The 23,901-nt window shown below is 35.9% G+C and overlaps 1 protein-coding gene across 4 annotated transcripts in view; it reads right to left on the bottom strand.

Annotated features, from left to right (window-relative positions):
• Positions 1-4,784: 4,784 nt before the first annotated feature.
• GKAP1 (G kinase anchoring protein 1) overlaps positions 4,785-23,901 on the bottom strand; it is a 72,864-nt gene continuing 53,747 nt past the window's right edge. For 2 of the 4 annotated variants that reach the window (XM_058565566.1, XM_058565565.1), the window contains exons 9-13: positions 15,568-15,665; positions 11,960-12,023; positions 8,365-8,435; positions 7,498-7,575; positions 4,785-5,106 (exon numbers count right to left, since the gene is read on the bottom strand). In XM_058565566.1, coding sequence (XP_058421549.1) covers positions 5,059-5,106; positions 7,498-7,575; positions 8,365-8,435; positions 11,960-12,023; positions 15,568-15,665 — 359 coding nt within the window. In that variant the 3' untranslated portion in view covers positions 4,785-5,058. Of the gene's footprint in view, positions 5,107-7,497; positions 7,576-8,364; positions 8,436-11,959; positions 12,024-15,567; positions 15,670-23,901 lie in introns of all 4 variants that reach the window. The other 2 variants (XM_058565568.1, XM_058565567.1) reach the window with 2 other exon arrangements.

Here is a 23,901-nt window from a genome sequence, read left to right as displayed (position 1 = left end):
TTGTATGTCATAGCTGCACATCCTTCTAGTTGCTGTATGTGGGACACAGCCTCAGCATGGCCTCAGAAGCAGTGCATCAGTGTGCACCCGGGATCCGAACCCGGGCCGCCAGCAGCAGAGTGCGCGCACTTAACCACTAAGCCACCGGGCCGGCCCCTCAAATTATTTTCTTAGGATAAATTAGGGGGTATAAACATTTTTCTGGCTCTTGAAACATATTACCATAGTGCTTTTCCAAAAGGCATAAACCAAAGTACAAGGCCACCAATTAATACATTAGCAGTGGGCATTAACTTTAAGTAACATTTTTAATTCAATTAAAAATTTACCCCAGGACAATTCCTCAATGATTTACAGACTTTGGAGGATCTGAGACTATCTTTCACTTACCATCTTGTCTGTTGTTCAAGAATTTTTCCTTTCCATAGTGTAAGATAGCTAAATCATGGAAGTTTACTAATGTCACAGTCATGAAATCACTTTATATATTTTTTAAATCCTTAAGTTCTGCTTAGACATTCTTAAATTACTATATGGAAAGGATTATAATTCCATTAAACAGAGAGAAGCTTAATTTAGAAGTAAACTACAAATTAGAGAGAGTTGATAAGGCAACCAAATTATATAAATGCCAAGAAAATACCTAATTGGTGGGTTCTGAAGTCAATTCCCTCATCATCCCCAAATTTTTGTTTTCTTAACTGGCTCCTTTCTGCTCATGAACATTGTAAAGGTCTCCTAGGTCCTAAAAAAAAAAGCAAACCAACCCTCACTCAATCCTGTAGGCCCTTTAAAGCACCTTGGGACCTCTTTCTTTAACTGCCAAAAGTGTTAGAGTTTAACTTTTTCCTCAGTACCTTCCTCTGTGACATTGAAAAATATATTTTGAAGGTCCTCAATGTGTCCTTTAGCTATTAAATCCAACAGTTTCTCCTTGGGCTCATAAACTGAGACCATTCTAAAACATTCATAACCACACCTCCTACCTTTGTGATCACTCTGTTTCCTACCATTCCCAAAGTCTGTCCTCAACAATACTTCTCTTCAAAACCTTTTTCCTCTAGGTATGTCAACTATTCACACATCATAATTGTAGATGGATCCCAAATCAGTTAACTCTAGCCTTTCCTCAAAGGACCAGATCTATATTTCTAACTTGATGGACTCTCTACTTTTAGATGCTCTGTGGGCAAATCCAATTAAATAAGTCAAAAGTCAATTCTGTCCATCTCCCCCACATTAATTCCTCCATCAGTCTACCCTTCTAATGGCACTGTTATTCTCACTCTCATTTAGGCATGAGATCTTGTTTTTATCTCTGATGCCCTTGTTCTTTTCCTTTCTCTACACAAGTTTGTTGGACTCCACCTTGGGAACATTTTTTTATTCCATTTTTTGAATCCCACTACCACCTCCCTAGTTCAGATCCTTTTTACCTCCTATTTCTACTAGCATACAAGCTTCCTGGACATTCTCTTCCAAATTAATTTCTTTGATAATTTTCCATTACATCACTGTCATTTCAATTTTCTTAAAGGACAAGTTTAATTACATCACTCCTTTATCCATAAACTTTTAATGGTTCCCCCATGCCTACCAAATTATGTAGAGACTTCTTAATCTGAAATTTAAGATGGATGATAGCCATCCCCAAACTACCTTTCTGGCTGTCTCATTACGGTCCTATGCTCCAGGCAAAATGAAGGCACTCTGTTTCCTCAACACATTCTTTGCTTATCTTTCTGTTCCCTGAACACATTCATTGCTTCTCCTTCTTTCCTCTTTTTTTTTTTTTGGTGAGGAAGATTGGTCCTGAGCTAACATCCATTACCAATCCTCCTCTTTTTGCTTGAGAAAGATTGGCCCTGAGCTAACATCTGTGCCCATCTTCCTCTATTTTGTATGTGGGTCGCCACCACAGCATAGCTTAATGAGTGGTGTAGGTCCACAACTGGGATCCGAGCCTGCGAACCCCAGGCTGCCAAAGCAGAGTGCTCTGAACTTAACCAATACGCCACTGGGGTGACGCCCCTTCTTCCCTCTTTTTTATTTTCCTTTTTCCTTGAATGAACTCTACCCTTTAAAACTTTGTGGAAAAGCTGCCTATCCTTTAGGAACCAATTAAAAAATGTTATTTTTTCTATAAGTGACTTCTGACTTTCCTGAACAAAATACTCTCTTCTTTCTTCCCTAAAATTGTTATGGAATCCACTGTATACTATTTTGAATTTTAGTTACTTATGTGCTATGCTTTTATTCCTATTAGACTGAAAATAATTTGAAAGTAGAGATTCCATCTTACACAGTTTTTTACCCAATACTTTCACTAGCTGTTCTCATTTGATACCCAATTTCACTCTGTTCAATCATTTATTGAATACCTATTATTATCAGCCAAGGTCATACAACTAGTAAACAATAGAACTGGGCCTTGAACATAGCTCTAGTTCTTCTGGCTTTACTAACACTCTATAGAAGATGTCAAAAATATCTGTTGAATTTAACTGACTGGCTATATTACCATAATCACTTTTTAAGTAAGACATTATTAATGGAGTTTTAAATAATTAAAATTAATTGTCTAAGATACCCCTCTATGGGCCTGCCCCGTGGTGTAGCGGTTAAGTGCACACGCTCCACTGCTGGCAGCCCAGGTTTGGATCCCAGGTGCGCACTGATGCACTGCTTGTCAGGCCATGCTGTGGCAGCATCCCATATAAAGTGGAGGAAGATGGGCACAGATGTTAGCCCACGGCCAGTCTTCCTCAGCAAAAAGAGGACTGGCATGGATGTTAGCTCTGGGCTGATCTTCCTCACACACACAAAAAAGAATTAAGATACCCCTCTAAAATAATAAGATTGTCTTCTGTATTCCAATAGCAATTTGAATATATCAGTATTATTATTTATTGGAATATTTTGTGATTATTTCTTTACATCCTGTTTTCTTCCGACTGTGGACATATTTGCATCTTTAGTACTTAGCACAACACCTAGCATATAATAAGTTGTCAATAATTTTACTCAACATCCAGGAAATTGAAAAGAATCTAAGTAATGACATTTATTACAAGAGAATGCCTGAGAAATCAATTTAATGGAATGGAAGAAATCACCAATTGATCGTTGATTGTCTTTTCTCTTTTTTTTTTTTTTTTTTGAGGAGGACTAGCCCTGAGCTAACCGATGCCAATCCTCCCCATTTTTCTTGAGGAAAACTGGCCCTGAGCTAACATCCGTGCCCATCTTCCTCTACTTTATATGGAACGCTGCCACAGCATGGCTTGACAAGCGGTGCGTCAGCATGCGCCCGGGATCCGAACCGGCGAACCCCGGGCTGCCAAAGTGGAGCGCGTGCACTTAACCACTTGTGCCACCAGGCCAGCCCTGACTTTTCTCTCTCTTACTCGATAAAGCTTTCCCTGTTGAAACTGATATATTGGCCTAGAAGTGATAGATTAAGCCATAGGAGTGGACACATCAATCAAAGAAAAAGAATGCAGAGGGAAAAACAGAGCTATGGATATAGTACTCTAGAGAATATCCAACATAAGAGAACATGAAGTTTTCTACCAGCCCAGGTGATTTTAAATCAATACACACTAGTAGAAAATGGCATATCTGTTGAGTGTCTACCATGTGCCAGACACTGTGCTAGATGCTAAATAACGTAGCAAATGTATAATGTGAAGGTAGATAATCAAAAGCAGATGATAATATAGTGTGCTTTGGTAAATCAGTTCATTAACTACTTGGGTAATTCAACTGTAATTGAAACTATTCTGAGTCAGGTTCTGTCTAGCTTGTTCATATAAGACAGCATTAGAAATTTGATTTCGTTCATCATTGGGTTAAAAAATATGGTATAAGATTATTACCATATATATTTAATGAATTAATTAGGTTCTGATGGTACCTATTCTCAATCAAGGGTAAAATTAGGGAAAAACTAGATAAAACTAGCATTACCACTTTATTAATTAATCAAATAATTCTTTAGCATCTACTCTGTGCCACATAGGGGACTAAGCACTGGGAATACAGGGAATAATAAGTCACAATTCTTTGCAAGGTTCATGTAAACCTGATGGAAGAAGCCAGACATACAAGCAATGATGATATTAAGTATTTTTTTCAAAGACTGTCATGAAGTAGAATCTTGCATATAATTCTGGTTTCGGAGGCCAAGACCAGTATTTGTGTGTTCATCTTTGTTATAAAACCAAAAGCCCTCTGTACTTTAATGAATCATATTTGTATTTCACTGAGTCCACTAAAAGAAATTAATCCCATAAACTAATAACTATTCTAGTAATTGATTATACCAGTGAAAAAATCTCTCATTCTTTCCTCCCCCACATCAATATTCTCTATTCTCAATGTGTCACGTTTCTGTCCTCAAGCCAGACTGTTCTTTAAACAAATGTTTCAGCCCAGATTTTGTTCCTTCTGCCTGGAATGCCTCTCAACAAATTTACAGAAGAGGTATCTACTCTCCAAAAACCTATTTCATGCAAGTTTTCTCATATCACACTCTAATCTGTATGCTAATTATTTTTGCTATTCTCTTTACCCACCCCCACCTTCTGTTTCCCCTGAGCAGAAGCTGCTTGAGGATATCAATCATTTTTCACTCATCTTGCTTGTCCCATAGGGTTTAGCACACAGAAAGTGCTGAGTAAATATTCACTGAACTTAAATGATCCAATTAAACTGACTGTGCTAAAAACAAAAATAATACTTTTGCATTGTTTCTGAAACTTAAAAACTCAAACATGTTAATGGAAGAGTAAATTAGTTTTATTGACTGATGAAAAACTAAAGTGATAAGAAACATGGATAGTAAACAATAATCATTAGTTCTGCTGGAATTCTATTTTTCTTCTTTTCACTTTAAGCCAAAAGGACATAAAATTATAGACTGTTAGTGAGCTAATTGTTTTTTAAGTTTCTTCAACAAAAACTGCATAGTTTAGCAGTTGCACAGCATTAAATATATACATTTTTGCAAACCCCTGAAAGTTTTAATTTTTGTGTTGACCTCAAAGGCTAATGGAATCACCTACACTGGTCGGATTCAGAGTTTCTTTTCCCTTTTCTGCCACCCTGTAAAGAAAAATAGGGCAAATTATTTAGGAAATATCAGTGGGGGCATTTTCATTTTAAGACTATATGAGACCAAAGGCATTTTGGGTATGAGAAGGAAGCAATTTCTTTCTTGAGTTTGTTGCAAATTTGGATGTGCATACTACTAAATTATTTTCACTAATGTTTAAAACAGGTTGTAGAAAACAGTGATTTCTATTTGAATTAGTCTAGACTTAGAAGGATCACCAATATGTTATTTTTTAGAGTGCATCTGGACTGTCCCAGATTTCTAAAAAAATAAAATTTTTTGTCAATACTAAAATAAACAATTTGCTCTCTATGATCATTACTCTTTGGGGTAATTCAAGTTCTATCTAGTCTTGTTCATATTAGACAGCATTAGAAATCTGATTTGTTCATCACTGGGTTGAAAAGTAGGTTATACTTTTCATATTGCTCAGTGACATATACACATCTGTATTTAATTTGCTCCAAATGAAACTCCATCTATGGTATTTGACTTGAGCCAAGGAAAGAGAAAGGCAGCTTAAAAGACAAGAAGTATTTTACATTACTTTTAACATAACATTTTCTGCCTTATTCTGATTTAAAAAGCAAATATTCATTGTAGGAATAGGGAAAGTACAAATACAAAGAAGAAAATTAAAATCATCCATAACTACTCTACCCCCCATTTTAACCATAAATAATGGTTTGATGTATTTATCTTACAACAATTTTATAGTTTTTTCTTCATTTTTATAAACTGCGGCAATGGTACTCAAACTTAGTTGATCATTAGAAACCACTAAGTAGTAATATTTTTAAAATTCTGATGTCTAGACTTTGAACAAGACCTATTTATTTGCGATTACCAGGAGTAGGCCGAACAATCTGCAATTCAAAAGTTCTCAAGTAATTCTGATGATCAGCCAAGCTTGAGAACTATTTGTCTGTGGAAGTGCATTTCTTAAAGTGGTGGTTCTATCAGGGGCACGTGGGAGCCAGACCCATTTAATAATGTTGGCAGCTTCTCTTTGCTTCTTTCATCCTTTTCTGCCTGTAACTTCCCTCTTGGTGGTCAAAAACACTTTTTTTTTGGCTGAGGAAGATTTGCCCTGAGCTAACCTTCTAGAGCGATCTTCCTCTGTTGCCAATCTTCCTCTATTTTGTATGTGGGCTGCCGCCACATCGTGACTGCCGACAAGTGGTGTAGGTCTGTGCCCGGGGAACTGAACCCAGGCCGCCAAAGTGGAATGTGCAGAACTTAACCACTAGGCCACGGGGCCAGCCCCCCAAAACATTTCTATATCAACTTTCTTTAAAAAAAATCAAGTGTAAGAATGCTGTTATTCACTCCTGACCAAAGAAAAGTTTTGCAAAGATTCATTCCGAGAAAAAAAGCATCAAGAGATTATATGGGACCTGAGATGTATAATGACATGTATTAAAAACAAGATTTATTTCCTGATAGCGGGAAAATTAAAATAAATTTACCAAAAAATTTTCTATGTTAGATAGAAACTATACATAGGTACCAATGTTACACAGCTTAAAACTCTTACCTTGCTTCCCAACAAGATTAAAAAAAAAAAAAATTCAAAGATCCTTTTCAAAGCCTTCCAGGCAAAGGGAATTCTCCTTCCTGGACTGATGATATGGGGCTAAACAACTTTTATATTCTCTAGGCCACCAGTAGCTTTCAAATTCTTTTGATTCTGACCCTACATTAATTAATGCATTTTATATCATGACTTAGACACACATGTGTACAAATATATGTGTGTGTGTGTATATACATATATCATATATTGAAACAAAGCACTGATATTTTTTCACTGCTTCATCCAGAAAAAAATGCTGAATCCCAGCTTGTAAATGCAGAAGAAATGACAGAATTAGAAAAATCACTATTTTGCAACCACCAAAATAATAACTGACAAATATCATCAATGGATGCTAAAACCACTGGGTAAAAAGAAAAGGATAATCACACAATCTCAAAGTATCCCTCCACATATTATTTATTAATTACAAAAGGGAAAAGATATCTTTAGAATGAAGATATCTAGAAGATACTGCTGTACCCAAGTGATTAAACTTATTATATAGTGGGGCAAATGTCATTGTGTGCCTTCCCTCAATATGATTCAATGGCATGTATGTTATGTCATCTATGTGTACACCAAGAATTTTTCTGAATTACTAAGTTATTGCAGTATATACCAATATCTAGAATAACCTTAACACTTTCTAAAATGTAAATTATATGACCAATAACAACAAAATTATTAATGTTTGGTGAATAAATTTTGGCTTAAGAATAAAATACTGCATTTTTTCTCACATAGTACCTATTCCAGATGTATTATTTGTGATGAAAACACTTTTAAAATTATAAAAGCATACCTGATATTTGGCTAATTCTGCTTGTAATACTTTCACTTTAGATCTTTCTTGTTCTAATGCAGCATGAAGTGAAGTCACCTATAACAAAATATTCAATAAAAGAGGCTTTTTTTTTCTTTTTAGGCAAATACTCTTTATTCTGTGTGTGTGTGTGTGTGTGAGAGGAAGATTGGCCCTGCCCTAACATCTGTTGCCAATCTTCTTCTTTTTGCTTGAGGAAGACTGTCCTTGAGCTAACAGCTGTGCCAATCTTCCTCTATTTCATATGTGGGACGCCGCCACAGCATGGCTTGATGAGCAGTGTGTAGGTCTGCACCCAGGATCTGAACCCGTGAACTCTGGGCCGCCAAAGCAGAGCACACCAACTTAACCACCTGGCCACCAGGCTGGCCCCATACTGTTCATTCTTAACACTTATTCACAATGATGATTTTTGACTACTAGATGAATGAGCATCAGAGAAGGACCCCCCAACCCCTTTCCAATTAGGCATTTTACTCAGCTATATGTTAAAGATAGACAAGACAAGCTCACTGTTCTAAGAGAAGACCACAGAATGAGGGTGGGAAGGGTTGAGAAAATCAAGTACATGAAGAGGACAAATTCTAGCTGCCCTTTCTATCTCTATGTTAATAGCACATTGAGCTAAAATACAACCCCATCTTCCCCTATTCTTCAGGACATCCCTACCTCCTTTAGCATGGTAAATAGAATCTTCATTAATTTACTACTACATAATAATAATGAAGTATAATTTATATCACTTTCTCACAGTGTACTGATGGGCTGTATTTTTGTTTAGTCAAGTTTCATAATTCAGGACTAAAGAACACCTTAAGACAACCAGTCCTGCACAGTTTTCCTTACCTGGATAGTTAGCTCATTCTTGATACTTTGTGATTCATCAACTTGCAGAAGTATTTCTGCTTTATCTTTCACTGACAAAAAAGGAAAAACAGCAGTATAATCTTTTCAATCACTCGAATACTTTAACAATGTTTTAGTGAACCAAGACAGCAGTGCAGTCAGGCAAAGATTAATTGTCCTCATACTTAATGAATGTATTTCTTGACCTATGGCTCTTATTTTTCATTGGTAAATTCTAATCATTATTATCACCACAGCAGTTTTTTTTGAAATTTTACATTTTCTGTGGTGTTAAAATATTAATTGTACAAATATAATGCAAGATTAATTTTTTTCCATCTACACTAAAGAGGACAAGGACACAAGACAATTAAAAATTTGACATAGGGAAAAAACTTTAAATACCTTGACTAATCTTAAAGCAAAATTTTTAAAACAATATAGAGTGTTTTTGTTTGTTTTGTTAAATTGTGAGGGTGAACATACTATAAGGCCCACAAAAATTATTTTTATCTGACTTTACATACCAACAAAGCACTATCAAATAAATGTAGCTCATAAGATCATAACCGATCACATAACATCTGTGATCTCTCAGAACTATTCATTTGTCTAGAGGTTTGCCCTCTTTGGGGAAGCAAGAGATCTATATTTTGGCCCCTATGTTTCCTAAGCTTTAAAAATCTCTACAAGGCTGACAACTTCCTTAACCTATGGTAATGGCTAATTCATGAAAAACTAACTCCTCAACTTTGGAAACAAGCTAGGAGATACTGAAGAGGTAAAAATGAAATAAAATTAGTAAAGGAGGAAATGTTCAAATATATGACAGTACTGATACCACCACAGCTCTACCAATATAACATTGAAATTCAAATTTATTTTTCTTAGTTTAATATCATATGCAATAAGGTGAGAAGAAACAAATCATAATCTCTCAAGAATCAACTTGGGAACTTCTACAAATTATACTGTCTACTCTCCATCCCCAGAATTAAATACACTCACTGAGAACTGGTGATTTTTATTATTTTTTTAAATTTATTTATTTTTTATTTTTTTATAATTTTATTTATTTATTTTTTTTCCCCCAAAGCCCCAGTAGATAGTTGTATGTCATAGGTGCACATCCTTCTAGTTGTTGTATGTGGGACGCAGCCTCAGCATGGCCGGAGAAGCAGTGTGTCGGAGCGCGCCCGGGATCCGAACCCGGGCCGCCAGCAGCGGAGCACCCACACTTTGCCGCTATGCCGCTATGCCGGGCTGGCCCGAGAACTGGTGATTTTTAAGAATTACGTAATATGTCAATTACAGTCAGTTCTCCTATAATGCTTTTTTTGAAAATATGAATTTATTTCAATGGGTTTGATATATTAGAGAACTTAAACATAACACAAATTTTGCATTTGTTTAAGCACAATTTCATGAACACAGAAAACTGCACCCATGCACAAACCTCAAATATCTACCAGCTATCTCAGTTCATTGTGGGTTAAGAACTATACCAAGTTTTCATCCTTCCATCACTTAACAGTAAGACACAAGCTGCAACCCTTCTGAAGCCTACTTCTACAAGCAAACTTCAGGTTGTCTTCAAGGTAAAGTGCCATATTTATTATAGTATTTATGTGTTTAACCATTTTAACATGTATAAAACTGTGTTACTGTTTTTACTAGGTTTCCATCTTTTTTTTAACGTGTCACTGATGAAATTTCTGAGTGTCATATGCTCCTAACTCCATTTTCCCCATGAACCTTGTGGTTTTAACTGTGTGATTTTGCAGATTGGTGATTTTTAGGAACACCTGTTACATTATAACAGAACTGACTGTATTTACATTTATATTAAAAATGCTTGAGTATGTGTACTCTAAGGTACTGTATTTTTCATGTTCTGTATAGGACCATTAAAAAATGGTCCTATATAAAATTCTACTTGGATTATTTATGGTATGGAGTATGGATACTGATGTTAACTACCGGTAGTCATTTTTAATATATTTTTGAGAGTAAGTTTTGTTTTTTTTTTTTGTGAGGAAGATCAGCCCTGAGCTAACATCCATGCTGATCCTCCTTTTTGCTGAGGAAGACCAGCTCTGAGTTAACATCTATTGCCAATCCTCCTCCTTTTTTTCCCCCAAAGCCCCAGTAGATAGTTGTATGTTATAGTTGCACATCCTTCTAGCTGCTGTATGTGGGACATGGCCTCAGCATGGCCGGAGAGGCAGTGCGTCAGTGCACGCCCAGGATCCAAGCCTGGGCCGCCAGTAGCGGAGCATGCGCACTTAACTGCTAAGCCACGGGGCCGGCCCGAGAGTAAGCTTTTATCAGTTAACTTTCTCACTTTTCACAAATGTTTCCTTAAGCAAGGAATATTACTTTATTTCTACATATTTAAAAAATCACACATCCAATGTCCAATGGTATCCTTAATTTCTTCAACTAGAAATATATCTTGTAAACAATTATTTTATTTTCATAATTTTATCCATTAAATGATCCACATGGAACTCAGTAACATGCACAGATCTAAATTAATCTCAGGATGTTGATATCTAATTGTCCAAATAATGGCTTTCCCCATTATTCTTTAACTTCTATTTCATCATAGTTAAGCTGTATAATAGTTAAGTTATAGTTATATTATAAAAAAAGTAAAGTTCTAAAGTTTGAATCTACTTCAAAACTATATATTCTGTTCAATTGAACATGATTTCTGGTTTTTACTCATATTGTTTTTATAATTGTTATTTAATAATATACTTTAAATTTTTGCTGGACAATTCCACTCCCAGTATCTTCATATTTGAAACAATTTTTGGTATCTTGTTTACTTATTCTTCAAGGTGAGTTTCATAATTTCTTAAGTGCTATACAGTATTCACATGAGCTACATTTGGTATTTCATTAGCATTTATTAACAAGGAAAATTGTTTATTACACTTAATTTTGTCTATTTAGAAGAAGATTTTCTCATGTCTTTCTCTATATCTCTTATATGGTGTATATTCTTCTTTTGCAAAATTAATACACACTTCCTTTTCTCCACTGAATGAAAAATTTTCATAGAACTTTCAAGGTAAGTGTCACTAGGTATACATATTCAGGAATACAACTGATTTGGCAGGTTTTCATATAACATCAACTTTCCTAACCTTATTATTGCTAATCATTTTTGACTGATTTTCTTGGCTTCCTGCTAGTGACCTACTGCCAAAAGTTTAGAGTGGCAGCAAAAGTGTGAAGAGTGGGGGAGGGGAGAAGGAAAATCTAAAATGCTGATAGGCTTTCTCCTCTAATAATTAAAAAGCAGAATCTTAAGCAAATGTTATTCTTGTTTTCCCTCTAAATGTAGTCCAATAATTTATAAGAATTGAAATTTCAAAGGTTTCTCTTACCTGAATAATTGTAAACTTGTGTAATACTAAGGTGCTGTAAGAGTGACTTGCAATAATAAAATTATCAGGAACAGTCCAGTTTGTTTCACTTTGGGAAACTTTTATTTTGTTGAGTTGATAAATCATATACCTTGAAAAATTATCTTCAAATTTTTTTAAGATTAACTTTTAATTCTAAAAACACACGAATCACTTACTTTCACCTTCCTGAAGCATTTTCAATAACTGTGCATTTCTTGCCTTTACTTCTTTATACTTTGCCTAATAGTCAAAGAAAAAAGATTTAATTTTTAAAAGGTAAATGATATAATTAATGATTTAATATCAATTTATGGAGCTATGAATTCTAGGCTTGCTCAAAGACATAAACTACTTCTGAAAGAAAGTGATCGAGGAAAAAGTATTCAGAACTGTCTACTGCTTAAATTAAATCCCTGGTACAATTAACAGAAATTAATATTATAGGTGATTGAAAAATAAAGAAGAGAGGGATAAAAGTGGAGAAAACTCAGGATAATACTAAGTTTTCCTGAAGAGTCTTTCTCTTTTCTTCCTCAAACAAAATCCTTATACAATTAAAAATTAGAAGAAAACAAAAAGAAAAATGATTCATAGTTCTATACCAGGATTATCGAGTACTACACTAGAACTTTCTGTATCTGTTCTACATCTGCCACTGTCCAATATGTGGCTGCTAACTACTGGAAATGTGGCTAGTGTGACTGAGAAAATGAATTTTAAATTTGATTTAGTTTTATTTAATAAAAATTTTAATTTTATTTCATTTTTATTTATAAAAATTAAAAATGTTAATTTTATTTATTTAAAATCCATGTGGTGTATTAATTTTACACCACAGTTCTATATTTTCTCAGTTAAGACTTTACTAATCTCTTGTTATTTCATTAATTAAATATTGTTAAATTAATTTTTGGCTGACATGAATTAGTAATTTATTGAAATATCTTTCAATTCTTTTTCAATTTCTTTTTCCAAGTGGCTTAGCTTCTTCTCAAACTACATAAATGACACAATTATACATTTATAAACAACAGGAATTGTGTTCCCACATTAACATCCATACACGGGGGAATTTTCCTCTTAAGCTACCCTTATTCAACATATCTTATAACACACTCTGAATTATTTATAAATATTTAATACATTAATACCTTAGAGAAAATACATTTAATAACTATAAAAAATAAAAGTTCAGAGAAAGAAAACAGATCAGTATAAGAAATTTGTCATTTCTTCTCTCAACATGTACATAGATAGGTACAGAAATTACCAGATTCAAAAATCTTTCTTGCAAAACTAATTTAATGTATTTTAAATTAAGTCCAACAAAAATGCCTTTTACTAAATACTCTGTCCAGTAAATTGCTGAGGATAAATCAATAATGTTAGTGTGTAATAGTGCAGTAAATACACTGAACAGAAGTAGTAAAGCACCATAGTAAACATAAAGGGAGTAGGACTTTTGAGAAGCTTAGAAATGAACAAGGGAGATAAGTCAGAGGGAAACATAAAAATATTATGGGGAAAAATACATACAGTGAACTACAACCATATTTACTATGAATATAGAAATATATCTACTGTGAACATGCAACTGTATCCACTATGAAATTCTCACTCTCAGGGCTTCAATCAATATTAATATCTCACCAAACTCTATCCCTAGCTCAAGCCTTTTCTCCAAGGTCCATATCAGTGTACATGGAGGCACCCCTAATGCTAGCGTTTGGGGTCTAAAGTTAGTTCATAAAGCAAAAATTGCAATGAGCAAAATTAACTGTGAAAATTCTTTATATTGCCCATAAAAACAGCATAGTTTTGTATACACAATCCTGAATAGTAAATGTATCTACAAAAACTTAAATGTATAAAATGCTAGTACCATGCAATTTACAACAAAGAGTACAAATGAAATATACAGTGCACTTACTAGTATTTTTAATTTCATGAAAAAGAGAGCACTTAAAGTTAAATGCACATATGTTGTAACTCCACTGTGTCCAACTGCATCCTGAACATCTATGCCTGCATCCACAGCCATTTCAAACTCAACATGTCCAAAATGAGATCTCTTAGTTCCCATTCACCAATCCAGTTCAAAATGTGCTCTTCTTCTCACACTCAATACCTGTTAATTGTGTTCTCACACTCAATACCTGTTAATTGTGTTATCAGACTGTCTTCACTCCAGGCCTTAGCTACGTGCACTACCATCTCACAAAGTAATTCTCATGTCACTTCCCTTTTAAAAACCTTTACTGCCCTTTCTTTGTCTAAAATCCAAATGTCTTCAAATTCTGACCCCAACTAACATCTCCAAGCTTACCTTCTACAACTTCCTATTTCTCTAAATGTCAGCAACAACGTATATCTTACCATTTCCATGCCTTTGTATGCACTATTCTATTTAGTAAAACTATCTTTTTTGTGAAATCCGTACCAATTTTCAAAAGCAGCAACTGATTCATTCCGGTTTCTGTGCTTCTGGAGCACTCTGTCAAAACTCAATTATAAATTCTACATTGTACTGCAATTATTTACATGTTTATCTTCCTCATTAGACTATGAGCTTCTTGCTAACTCATCTTCATAGTCCCTGTGCCTAGCATAGGGTAAGTAAGTGCTCAACAAAAGCAAAGGAAAATATAAATGACAAAGAAAAAGCTAATGGGGATGGGTAGGTGCAGTCCAAAAAGGTTTTAGTAGGGATCATTCTTAAAGGCATGAGTAGAAGAGGAGGGAAATATAAGAACCACCAGGGGCTGAAACTTATTTTTTTCACTATTACATACACAGGGCCCAGAAAAGTACCTGGCATATTACAAGCACTCAATAAACAATTGCTGAGTGAACAAATATTAGCCAAAAAAGAATGATACTTGAGATGATTAAGAGATTTTTTTAAAAGCTGAAGGAAGGAAGGAAGAGAGTAATAGGTAGGTTTGTGGTTAAAATAAATTGTATAAATAACAAGTGTTAGCAAGGATGTGGAGAAATTGGAAGCCTTGTGCATTGCTGGTGGAAATGTAAAATGGCATAACTGCTTTGGAAAACAGTTTGGTGGTTACTCAAAAAATTAAACATAGAATTACCTTATGATCCAGCAATTCCACTCTTAGGTATAATACCAAAAGAATTGAAAGCAGGGACTCAGATACTTGTACCCTAATGTTTATAGCAGCATTATACACAACAGCCAAAAGGTGAAAACAACACAAGTGTCCATCAACAGAAGAACAGATAAACAAAATGTGGTATAAACATACAATGGAATATTATTCAGCCATAAAAAGGAATGCAATTCTGATACATGCTAAAACACGGATGAACCTTGAAAACATTATGCTAAGTGAAATATGCCAGACACAGAAGGACAAATATCATATGATTCCACTTACATTAAGTACCTAGAATAGGCAAATTCATAGGGATTAGAGGTTACGAGGGGCTACAGGGGAAGGGGAAATAGGAAGTTTAATGGGTACAGAGTTTCTGTTCAGGATGAAGAAAATGTTCTGGAAATAGTAATGATGGTTACACAACCTTGTGAAGGTACTTAATGCCACTGAATTGTACACTTCAAAATGGCAAATTTAATGTTATATGTTATATATATACACCAATGTTATACATATTTTACCAGATTATATGTAATTAACGAAAGAGTTTAAAACCTAAATAGAAGAAATATTATTTCTATCAAATATTAAACATTTACACATAATAAAAACAGAAAATGTGCAAATTGTAGAATTATTTTAGTTTACAGTAAATAAATACAAACCTCCCATTGAGTGATCACATTTTTTAGTTTCTGGATTTCAGCATCTTTCTTTTCAAGTTCCAACTTTAGTCTTTCAATTCTTCCATCTTTTAGAACTACTTCCTGAAGAAGGAAAACACTATTTTAGAACTAAGATAGTTCTGCCAATTCTGGTTTACAATATCCTTTGTGAAAAGTTTAAGAGGAAAAATCCTGATTTTAATTCATCTTCTAATTTTTATTTATTTATTTTTCCCCAAAAGCCCCAGTAGATAGTTGTATGTCATAGGTGCACATCCTTCTAGTTGCTGTATGTGGAACGCGGCCTCAGCATGGCCGGAGAAGCAGTGCATCGGTGCACGCCCGAGGGCCTGGGCCGCCAGTAGCAGAGCGCGTGCACTTAACCACTAAGCCACGAGGCCAGCCCCTTAATTCATTTTCTAAAGCAACCTTCAACTGCTGACTACATTTCCACTTCTACTCAGTTATATAATTGTAATTATGTACAGTGCAAGCAAATAAGATATTTATGATTAATCTCAAACTACAAACATAACCTAGAACAATATCAGGGCTTTGAAATGATATTTCTATCCTAGAATAAACTTATTAAAAGTGCTCTGTGACAAGTTGCTGTTATTAGTCTATCTTAAACACCCAAAAGAATTCAAAACTTAGGAAAAAAACAAAAAATAAATAATAAATACAAAAAGCAAAAATAAATATCTTTTCTCTTTATCAGCAATTAGCAGGTAGAAGATATAAGTAGAAAACCATTTCCTCCCAAGAGCAATAAAAAGTATCCCTAAGAATAAAATTCAGAAATTTTCAGGATCAACAAATTACAAAATATTGAAAAGGACACAGAACAAAGTATGTTTGTAGATGGGAAGACTAAATATTACTTTGTAAATTCAATAAAATTTTTTTTTTTTTTATAATTTTTATTTATTTATTTATTTTTTTCCCCCCAAAGCCCCAGTAGATAGTTGCATGTCATAGCTGCACATCCTTCTAGTTGCTGTATGTGGGACGTGGCCTCAGCATGGCCGGAGAAGCGGTGCGTCGGTGCAGGCCCGGGATCCGAACCCGGGCCGCCAGCAGTGGAGCGCATGCACTTAACCGCTAAACCATGGGGCCGGCCCTCAATAAAATTTCAATTGAAATTCCAATAGGATTTTGTTCTTTGGAACTTAGCAAGATAGATAAAACTTCATCTGGGAGAATATAGGATAGAAGCAAATAAAGAGTTAATGCAGAAGAATTTGCCTACCAAATCATTGTACTGTATATACTATATATATACACACACATATATAGTATATATACAGACTACACAGCAAAAATAATTAAAATAGCATGGTCATGGTACCAAGGGTAACAGAACAATGTAGTAGAAAAGAAAGTCCAGAAAGAGATTTAAGATATAAGAATCATAATATAAATATGATATTTTAAAGAAGTGAGAAAGGCTAAGTTACAGAATAATGGTAGGTTACAGGACAAATGGCTAACTGGGAAAAATCAAATTAAATCCCTACCATCTTGCACCATATACAAAATAAATAAATTTAAATGCAAAAAATCAACCCAAAGTCATACTTTTGATAAAGAGTATAAATTGGTTCTATTTATCTAATGAGTAATGTGACAATATTAACTTATTCCAAAAATACTCACTGAGCACCTAACTGCTAGGTGCTGGGTGTACAATGGTGAACAGAACTGAAGAGATTCTTGCTTTCATGGGACTTATCTAGGGAAGGAGGCAGGCGTTACATAAAGAAATGCTGCAATTAGAAACCAAGGTTTAGGGCCGGCCCCGTGGCTTAGCGGTTGAGTATGTGCGCTCCGCTGCTGGCGGCCCAGGGTTTGGATCCCGGGCGCGCACCGACGCACTGCTTCTCCGGCCATGCTGAGGCCACATCCCACATACAGCAACTAGAAGGATGTGCAGCTATGACATACAACTATCTACTGGGGCTTTGGGGGGAAAATACATAAATAAAATAAAATCTTTAAAAAAAAAAAAAAGAAACCAAGGTTTAAGCAATGAAGAAAAGAAACATAGTGCTCTAAAGGGAATAAGGTGGACTATTCTCTTACAGATAAAGGAAGCTCTCTCTGAGGTAGTGACACTTCAGATGAATCCTTAGTGAGGGGTGGGAATTGGCTAAGTAAAAAGTGGAGGTATGAGCTTTTCAGGTAGAAAGAACAGGATGTTTAGAGGCCTGAGGCAGGAAAGAGCCTAGAGAATTTGAAGGAAAAAGAGGCAACTGTGGTTGGAGCTTAGTGAAGGAGAAGGCAGTATAAGATGATTTTGGAAAAATGGGCAGAGGCCTGATCTTAGAGGGCCTTGTAGGCCCAATAATGGTCTGCATATTATTCTGAGTAAAATCGGAAGTAGTGAAGGATTTTGAGCAGGACTATTACATTTATATTTATGTTAGATTTATGTTTTTAAAGGGTCACTTTGGCTGCTGCATGGAAAATGACAGGTGGAAAGACCCCTTAATTGCTACTGCAAGCCCAGGTGAGAGGAGATTAAGCCTTGGATTAGGGTGGAAGCAGTTTGAATGGAGAGAAGCGTATCACATGAGAAATTATTTGAAGGCAGAATCAATAGCATTTGATGAGAAGTTGAATGTGCCAGGTGAGGAAGATGGACATTTCAATCTAAGTTTCTAGTTTAAGGAATAAAGTTGGTGGATCAAAATTAGAAATACATAGGAGAGTTTGGAAGATGACAGCATAGGAGGATCCTGAACTCAGCTCCCCATGGACACAACAAATCTACAACTACCTGTGGAACAATTTCCTCTCAGCGAGATCCGGAAACTGGATAAAAAGAACCCCCACAACAAGAGACAACACTGGCAGGGGTAGAAGAGGCAGAAATACAGCCCCACTGAGGGAAGAAAAACCACACCCTAGCCACAGCACTTCAAAGCCAGGAGCAATCTCAAAGGTATGGAGCTTTTCCCAGAGGAGCGGGGAATCTGAGCTCCAAGTTAGGCAGGCCTGCCCTCAGATTAAGCACAACTGAGATGAGATCCCACAACACCTGGCTTTGAAAACCAATGAGGAATATGCTCAGGAAAACGACAGATCTTCAGAGAAAGAAAAACCTGCTCTCAAAGGCCCCATGCACAGACTCACCCAATTCAGAAACCACCACAAAAATACCAGATAGAAAAGTGCATATAAAAGAGACTCACTTTCTAAGCTCAAAGCATATTTCGGAGATGCAGGAAGCAGCTGGGCCCATCCCCCCAGGGACTGAGACACCGGCAGCAGCCATTATTGTGACCTAATTCAGTCTCTGGCAGCCGCCATTGGATTCCTTCTTCTAGTCTGTTAGCACAGAAGTCTGCCCTGCACACTAGAGCACCCAAGGCAACTGAGCACAGCCAGGGCAGGCATCTCCCCCCGGGGACTGGCCCTACCCACCAGTAAGGCCGCAAACTTGTGGGCCCATGTAGGCAGGGCATGTGGACCCACAGCCAATTTGTGCCACTGGCCATCACAAACAGCCACATGGGATCTGCCCTGCCTTCCAATGCCTGAACCCGGCTCCACCCATCTGCACTCGTGAGGCAGCTGTGTACCACAGGGCAGCATAGCCAGATATGGCCAGAGGCCTTCCCTGCCCAAAAGAGAGCTGACAACAGCTGCAGGGAGCCACACCAGAGGCCTGCAGCAATTGTGAGCCCCTGAGACTAGCAACCAGCCACACTGGGGGCCTGACTCACTTAACAGGAAAACAGCAGTAGTTATGTGCTATTAAACCTCGCAGCCAGCCGTGCCAGGGCTTGCCCCACCCAATAAAGTGACCATAGCAGCTGCACATGGCTGAGACTTACTCAGCCCCCAGGCCCCCAGGCCCCCAGGCCAGCTGGGACTACCCATGCACCCATAGCAACCCTGCTACAACAGAAGGGCCACACAGTCTACACAAGGGATACTCCTGGAGCATGTGGCACGGGGAGGGGAGCAGGTTGCTGGGCCCCATAAGACATCTCTTACATAAGGCCACATTTCCAAGATTAGGAGATATAGCTGACTTACCTAATACATAGAAATAAGCACAGACAAGTAGGCAAAATGAGGAGAAAAAGGAATATGTTCCAAATAAGCAATAGGACAAATCCTCAGAAAAAGAACTAAATGCAACAGAGATAAATAATCTACCTGATAAAGAGCACAAACTAATAGTCATAAGGATGCTCACTGATCTTTGGAGAAAAATAGATGAATACAGTGAGAACTTCAACAAAGACTTAGAAAATATAAAAAAGAACCAAACAGAGCTGAAGAATACAATAATGGAAATGAAAAATTCACTACAGGTAATCAACAGCAGAGCAGACAACAAAGAAGAAGGGATCAGCAATCTGGACGAAAGACTAGAGGAAATCACCCAAGCTGAACAGAAAAAAGAAAAAAAAATGAGAATAGTCTAAGGGAGCTCTGGGACAACATCAAGCCTACTAACATCCACAGTATAGGTGTGCCAAAAGGAAAAGAGAGAGACAGAGGGACAGAGAACTTACCTGACGAAATAATAGCTGAAAAATTCCCTAACCTGTGGAAGAAAACAGACATCCAAGGAAGCACAAAGAACACCAAATAAGATGAACTCAAAGAGGCCCACACCAAGAAACATTATAATTAAAATGTCAAGAATTAAAGATAAAGGGAGAATTCTAAAAGCTGCAAGAGAAAGGCAACATGTTACATACAAAGGAAACCCTTCTCGGCAGAAACTTTACAGGCTAGAAAAGAGTGGCACGATATATTCAAAGTACTGAAAAGAAAAAACCTACAGCCAAGAATACTCTACCTGGCAAGGTTATCACTCAGAATGGAAGGTGAGTTAAAGAGTCTTCCAGACAAACAATAACTAAAGGAGTTCATCACCACTAAACCAGCTTTAAAAGAAATGCTAAAGGGACTTATTTAAGGGGGAAAGAGAACGCCACAAATAGCAATAAGAAAATTATCAAAAAAAATATCGCCGGTAAAGGCAAATATGCAGTAAGGTAGTGGATCAACCACCTATAAAGCTAGTACGAAGGTTAAAAGACAAAAGTACTAAAATTATCTGTTTACATGATAAGAGGTTAAGGGATACACAAAAATAAAAGAAGTAAAATACGATACCAAAAGCAAAACATAAGGGGGAAGTAAAAGTGTAGGGCTTTTAGTAAGAGTTCAAACTAGAGAGACCATCAACTTAATATAGATTACTATTTACATAAGTTATTATATATGAACCTCATTGTAATCACCAACCAAAAACTTATAGTAAATACACAAAAAATAAAGAGAAAGGAACTCAAACATAACACTATAGAAAGCCATCAAATCACAAGGGAAGAAAGCAACAGAAGAAGAAAGAAACAAGAAGAACTACAAAAACATCCAGAAAAAAAGTAACAAAATGGCGATAGTACATACTTATCGGTAGTTACCTTAAAAGTAAATGAACCAAATGCTCCAATCAAAAGACAAAGGGGAGCTGAATGGATTAAAAAAAACAAGACCCATATATATGCTGCATACAAGAGACACACCTCAGACCTAAGGACACTCACAAACTGAAAATGAAGGGGTGGAAAAAGATAATCCATGCAAACTGAAATGAAAAGAAAGCTGGGGAAGCAATTCTTATATCAGACAAATAGACTTGCAAACAAAAACTGTAACAAGAGACAAGGACATTACATAATGATAAAGGGAATAATTCAACAAGAGAACATAATACTTGTAAATATCTATGTGCCCAACATAGGAGCACCTAAATACATAAAGCAATTACTAACATACATAAAAGGAGAAACTGACAGTAACACAATACTAGTAGAGGATTTTAACACTCCACTTACATGATCATTCAAACAGAAGATCAACAAGGAAACCTTGGCCTTAAATGACCCATTAGACCAGATGGACTTAGCAGATATATACAGAATATTCCACCCAAAAATTGCAGAATACACATTCTTTTCAAATGCACATGGAACATTGACCAGGATAGGTCACATATTATGCCAAAAAACAAGTCTCAATAAATTCAAGAAGACTGAAATAATACCAAATATCTTTTCTGACTATGACAATATGGAACTAGAAATCAACTACAATAAGAATACTGGAAAAGCCACAAATACATGGAAATTAAACAACATGCTACTGAACAACTACTGGGTCAATGAAGAAATCAAAGGAGAAATCAAAAAATACCTGGAGACAAATGAAAATGAAAACATAACATACCAAAACTTATGGGATACAGCAAAAGTGGTACTAACAAGGAGGTTTTTAGTAATACAAGCCTGTCTGAGGAAACAAGAAAAATCTCAAACAATCTAACAATACACCTGAAGGAATTAGAAAAAGAACAAATGAAGCCCCAAATCAGTAGAAGGAAGGAAATAATAAAAATCAGAGTGGAAATAAATGAAAGAGACTAAAAAAAAAAAAAGAAAAAAAAAATCAATGAAACTAAGAGCTAGTTGTTTGAAAAGATAAAATTGACAAACCTTCACCTAGACTTACCAAGAGAAAAAGAGAGAAGGCTCAAATAAATAAAATCAGAAACAAAAGAGAAGAAATTACAATGGACACCACAGAAATACAAAGGATTATAAGAGAATATTATGAAAAGCTATGCACCAAAAAACTGGATAATCTAGAAGAAATGGATAAATTCTTAGAATCATATACCTTCCAAAACTCAATCAAGAAGGAATAGAGAATCTGACCAATCACCAGTAAGGAGATCGAAACAGTAATCAAAAACCTCCCACAAAACAGAAGTCCAGGACCAGCGGGCTTCCCCAGAGAATTCTACCAAACATTCAAAGAAGATTTAATACTTATCTTTCTCAAATTCTTCCAAAAAATTGAAGAGGATGGGATGCTTCCTAACTCATTCTACAAGGCCATCATTACCCTGATACCAAAACTAGACAAGGACAACACAAAAAAAGAAAATTACAGATCAATATCACTGATGAATACAGATGCAAAAAACTTCAACAAAATACTAGCAAATAGAATACAATACTAATGTATCCTTTCAATAAAAGATCATACACCATGATCAGGTCGGATTTATTTCAGGGATGCAAGGATGGTTCAACATCAGGAAATCAATCAATGTGACACACTACATTAACAAAATGAAGAGTAAAAATCACATGATCATCTCAATAGATGCAGAGAAAACATTCAACAAGATACAGTATCCATTTATGGTAAAAACACTGAATAAAATGGGTACAGAAGGAAAGTTCCTCAACGTTATAAAGGAATTCTGAGGAAAAAACAACAAAACTGGGGGTATCACAGTCCCTGATTTCAAAATATACTACAAAGCTATAGTAATCAAAACAGCATGGTACTGGCACAAAGACAGATACACAGATCAGTGGAACAGAATCTAGAGCCCAGAAATAAACCCACACATCTATGGATAGCTAATTTTCGATAAGAGAGCCAAGAACATACAATGGAGAAAGGAAAGCCTCTTCAATAAATGGTTCTGGGAAAACTGGACAGCCACATGCAAAAGAATGAAAGTAGACCATTATCTTATACCAAACACAAAAATTAACTCAAAATGGATTAAAGACTTGAATGTAAGACTTGAAACCATAAAACTCCTAGAAGAAAATATAGGCAGTACACTCTATGACATCGGTCTTAGCAGTATCTTTTTGAATATCATGTCTCCTCAGGCAAGGGAAACAAAAGAAAAAATAAACAAATGGGGCTACATCAAACTAAAAAGCTTCTGCAAAGCAAAGGCAACCATCAACAAAATGAAAAGACAACCTACCAACTGGGAGAAGATATTTGCAAGTCATATCCGATAAGGGGTTAATATCCAAAATATATAAAGAACTCATACAAGTTAACAAAAAAACAAACAACCTGATTAAAAAATGGGCAGAGGATCTGAACAGACACTTTTCCAAGGAAGATATACAGATGGCCAACAGGCACATGAAAAGACGTCCAACATCACTAATTATTAGGGAAAGGCAAATCAAAACCACAATGAGATATTACCTCACGCCCATCAGAAAGGCTATTTTTTACAAGACAAGAAATAACCAGTGTTGGAGAGGATGTGGAAAAAAGGGAACCCTCGTACACTGCTGATTTATTTTTCACCTTTAAAAATTCCTGATATATTAATGTACAGTTAAAAAGGATTTTATTTTACCCTTGGCAAAAAGAAGAGGTTTCTTTATCTGAGAAAGGAGTGCAAAGGGAAGAGGAAGGATGAAGATAAAGAGAGAGAAGTAGAGTACTTTTAAATGGCCTCAATCTTCTTTTATCCCC

This window comes from Diceros bicornis, chromosome 22 (genome assembly GCF_020826845.1).
Source record: "Diceros bicornis minor isolate mBicDic1 chromosome 22, mDicBic1.mat.cur, whole genome shotgun sequence".
Taxonomy (NCBI): Eukaryota; Metazoa; Chordata; class Mammalia; order Perissodactyla; family Rhinocerotidae; genus Diceros; species Diceros bicornis.
The sequence above is the reverse complement of the archived record's forward strand: the minus strand, read 5'-3'. Positions and strand labels throughout refer to the sequence as shown.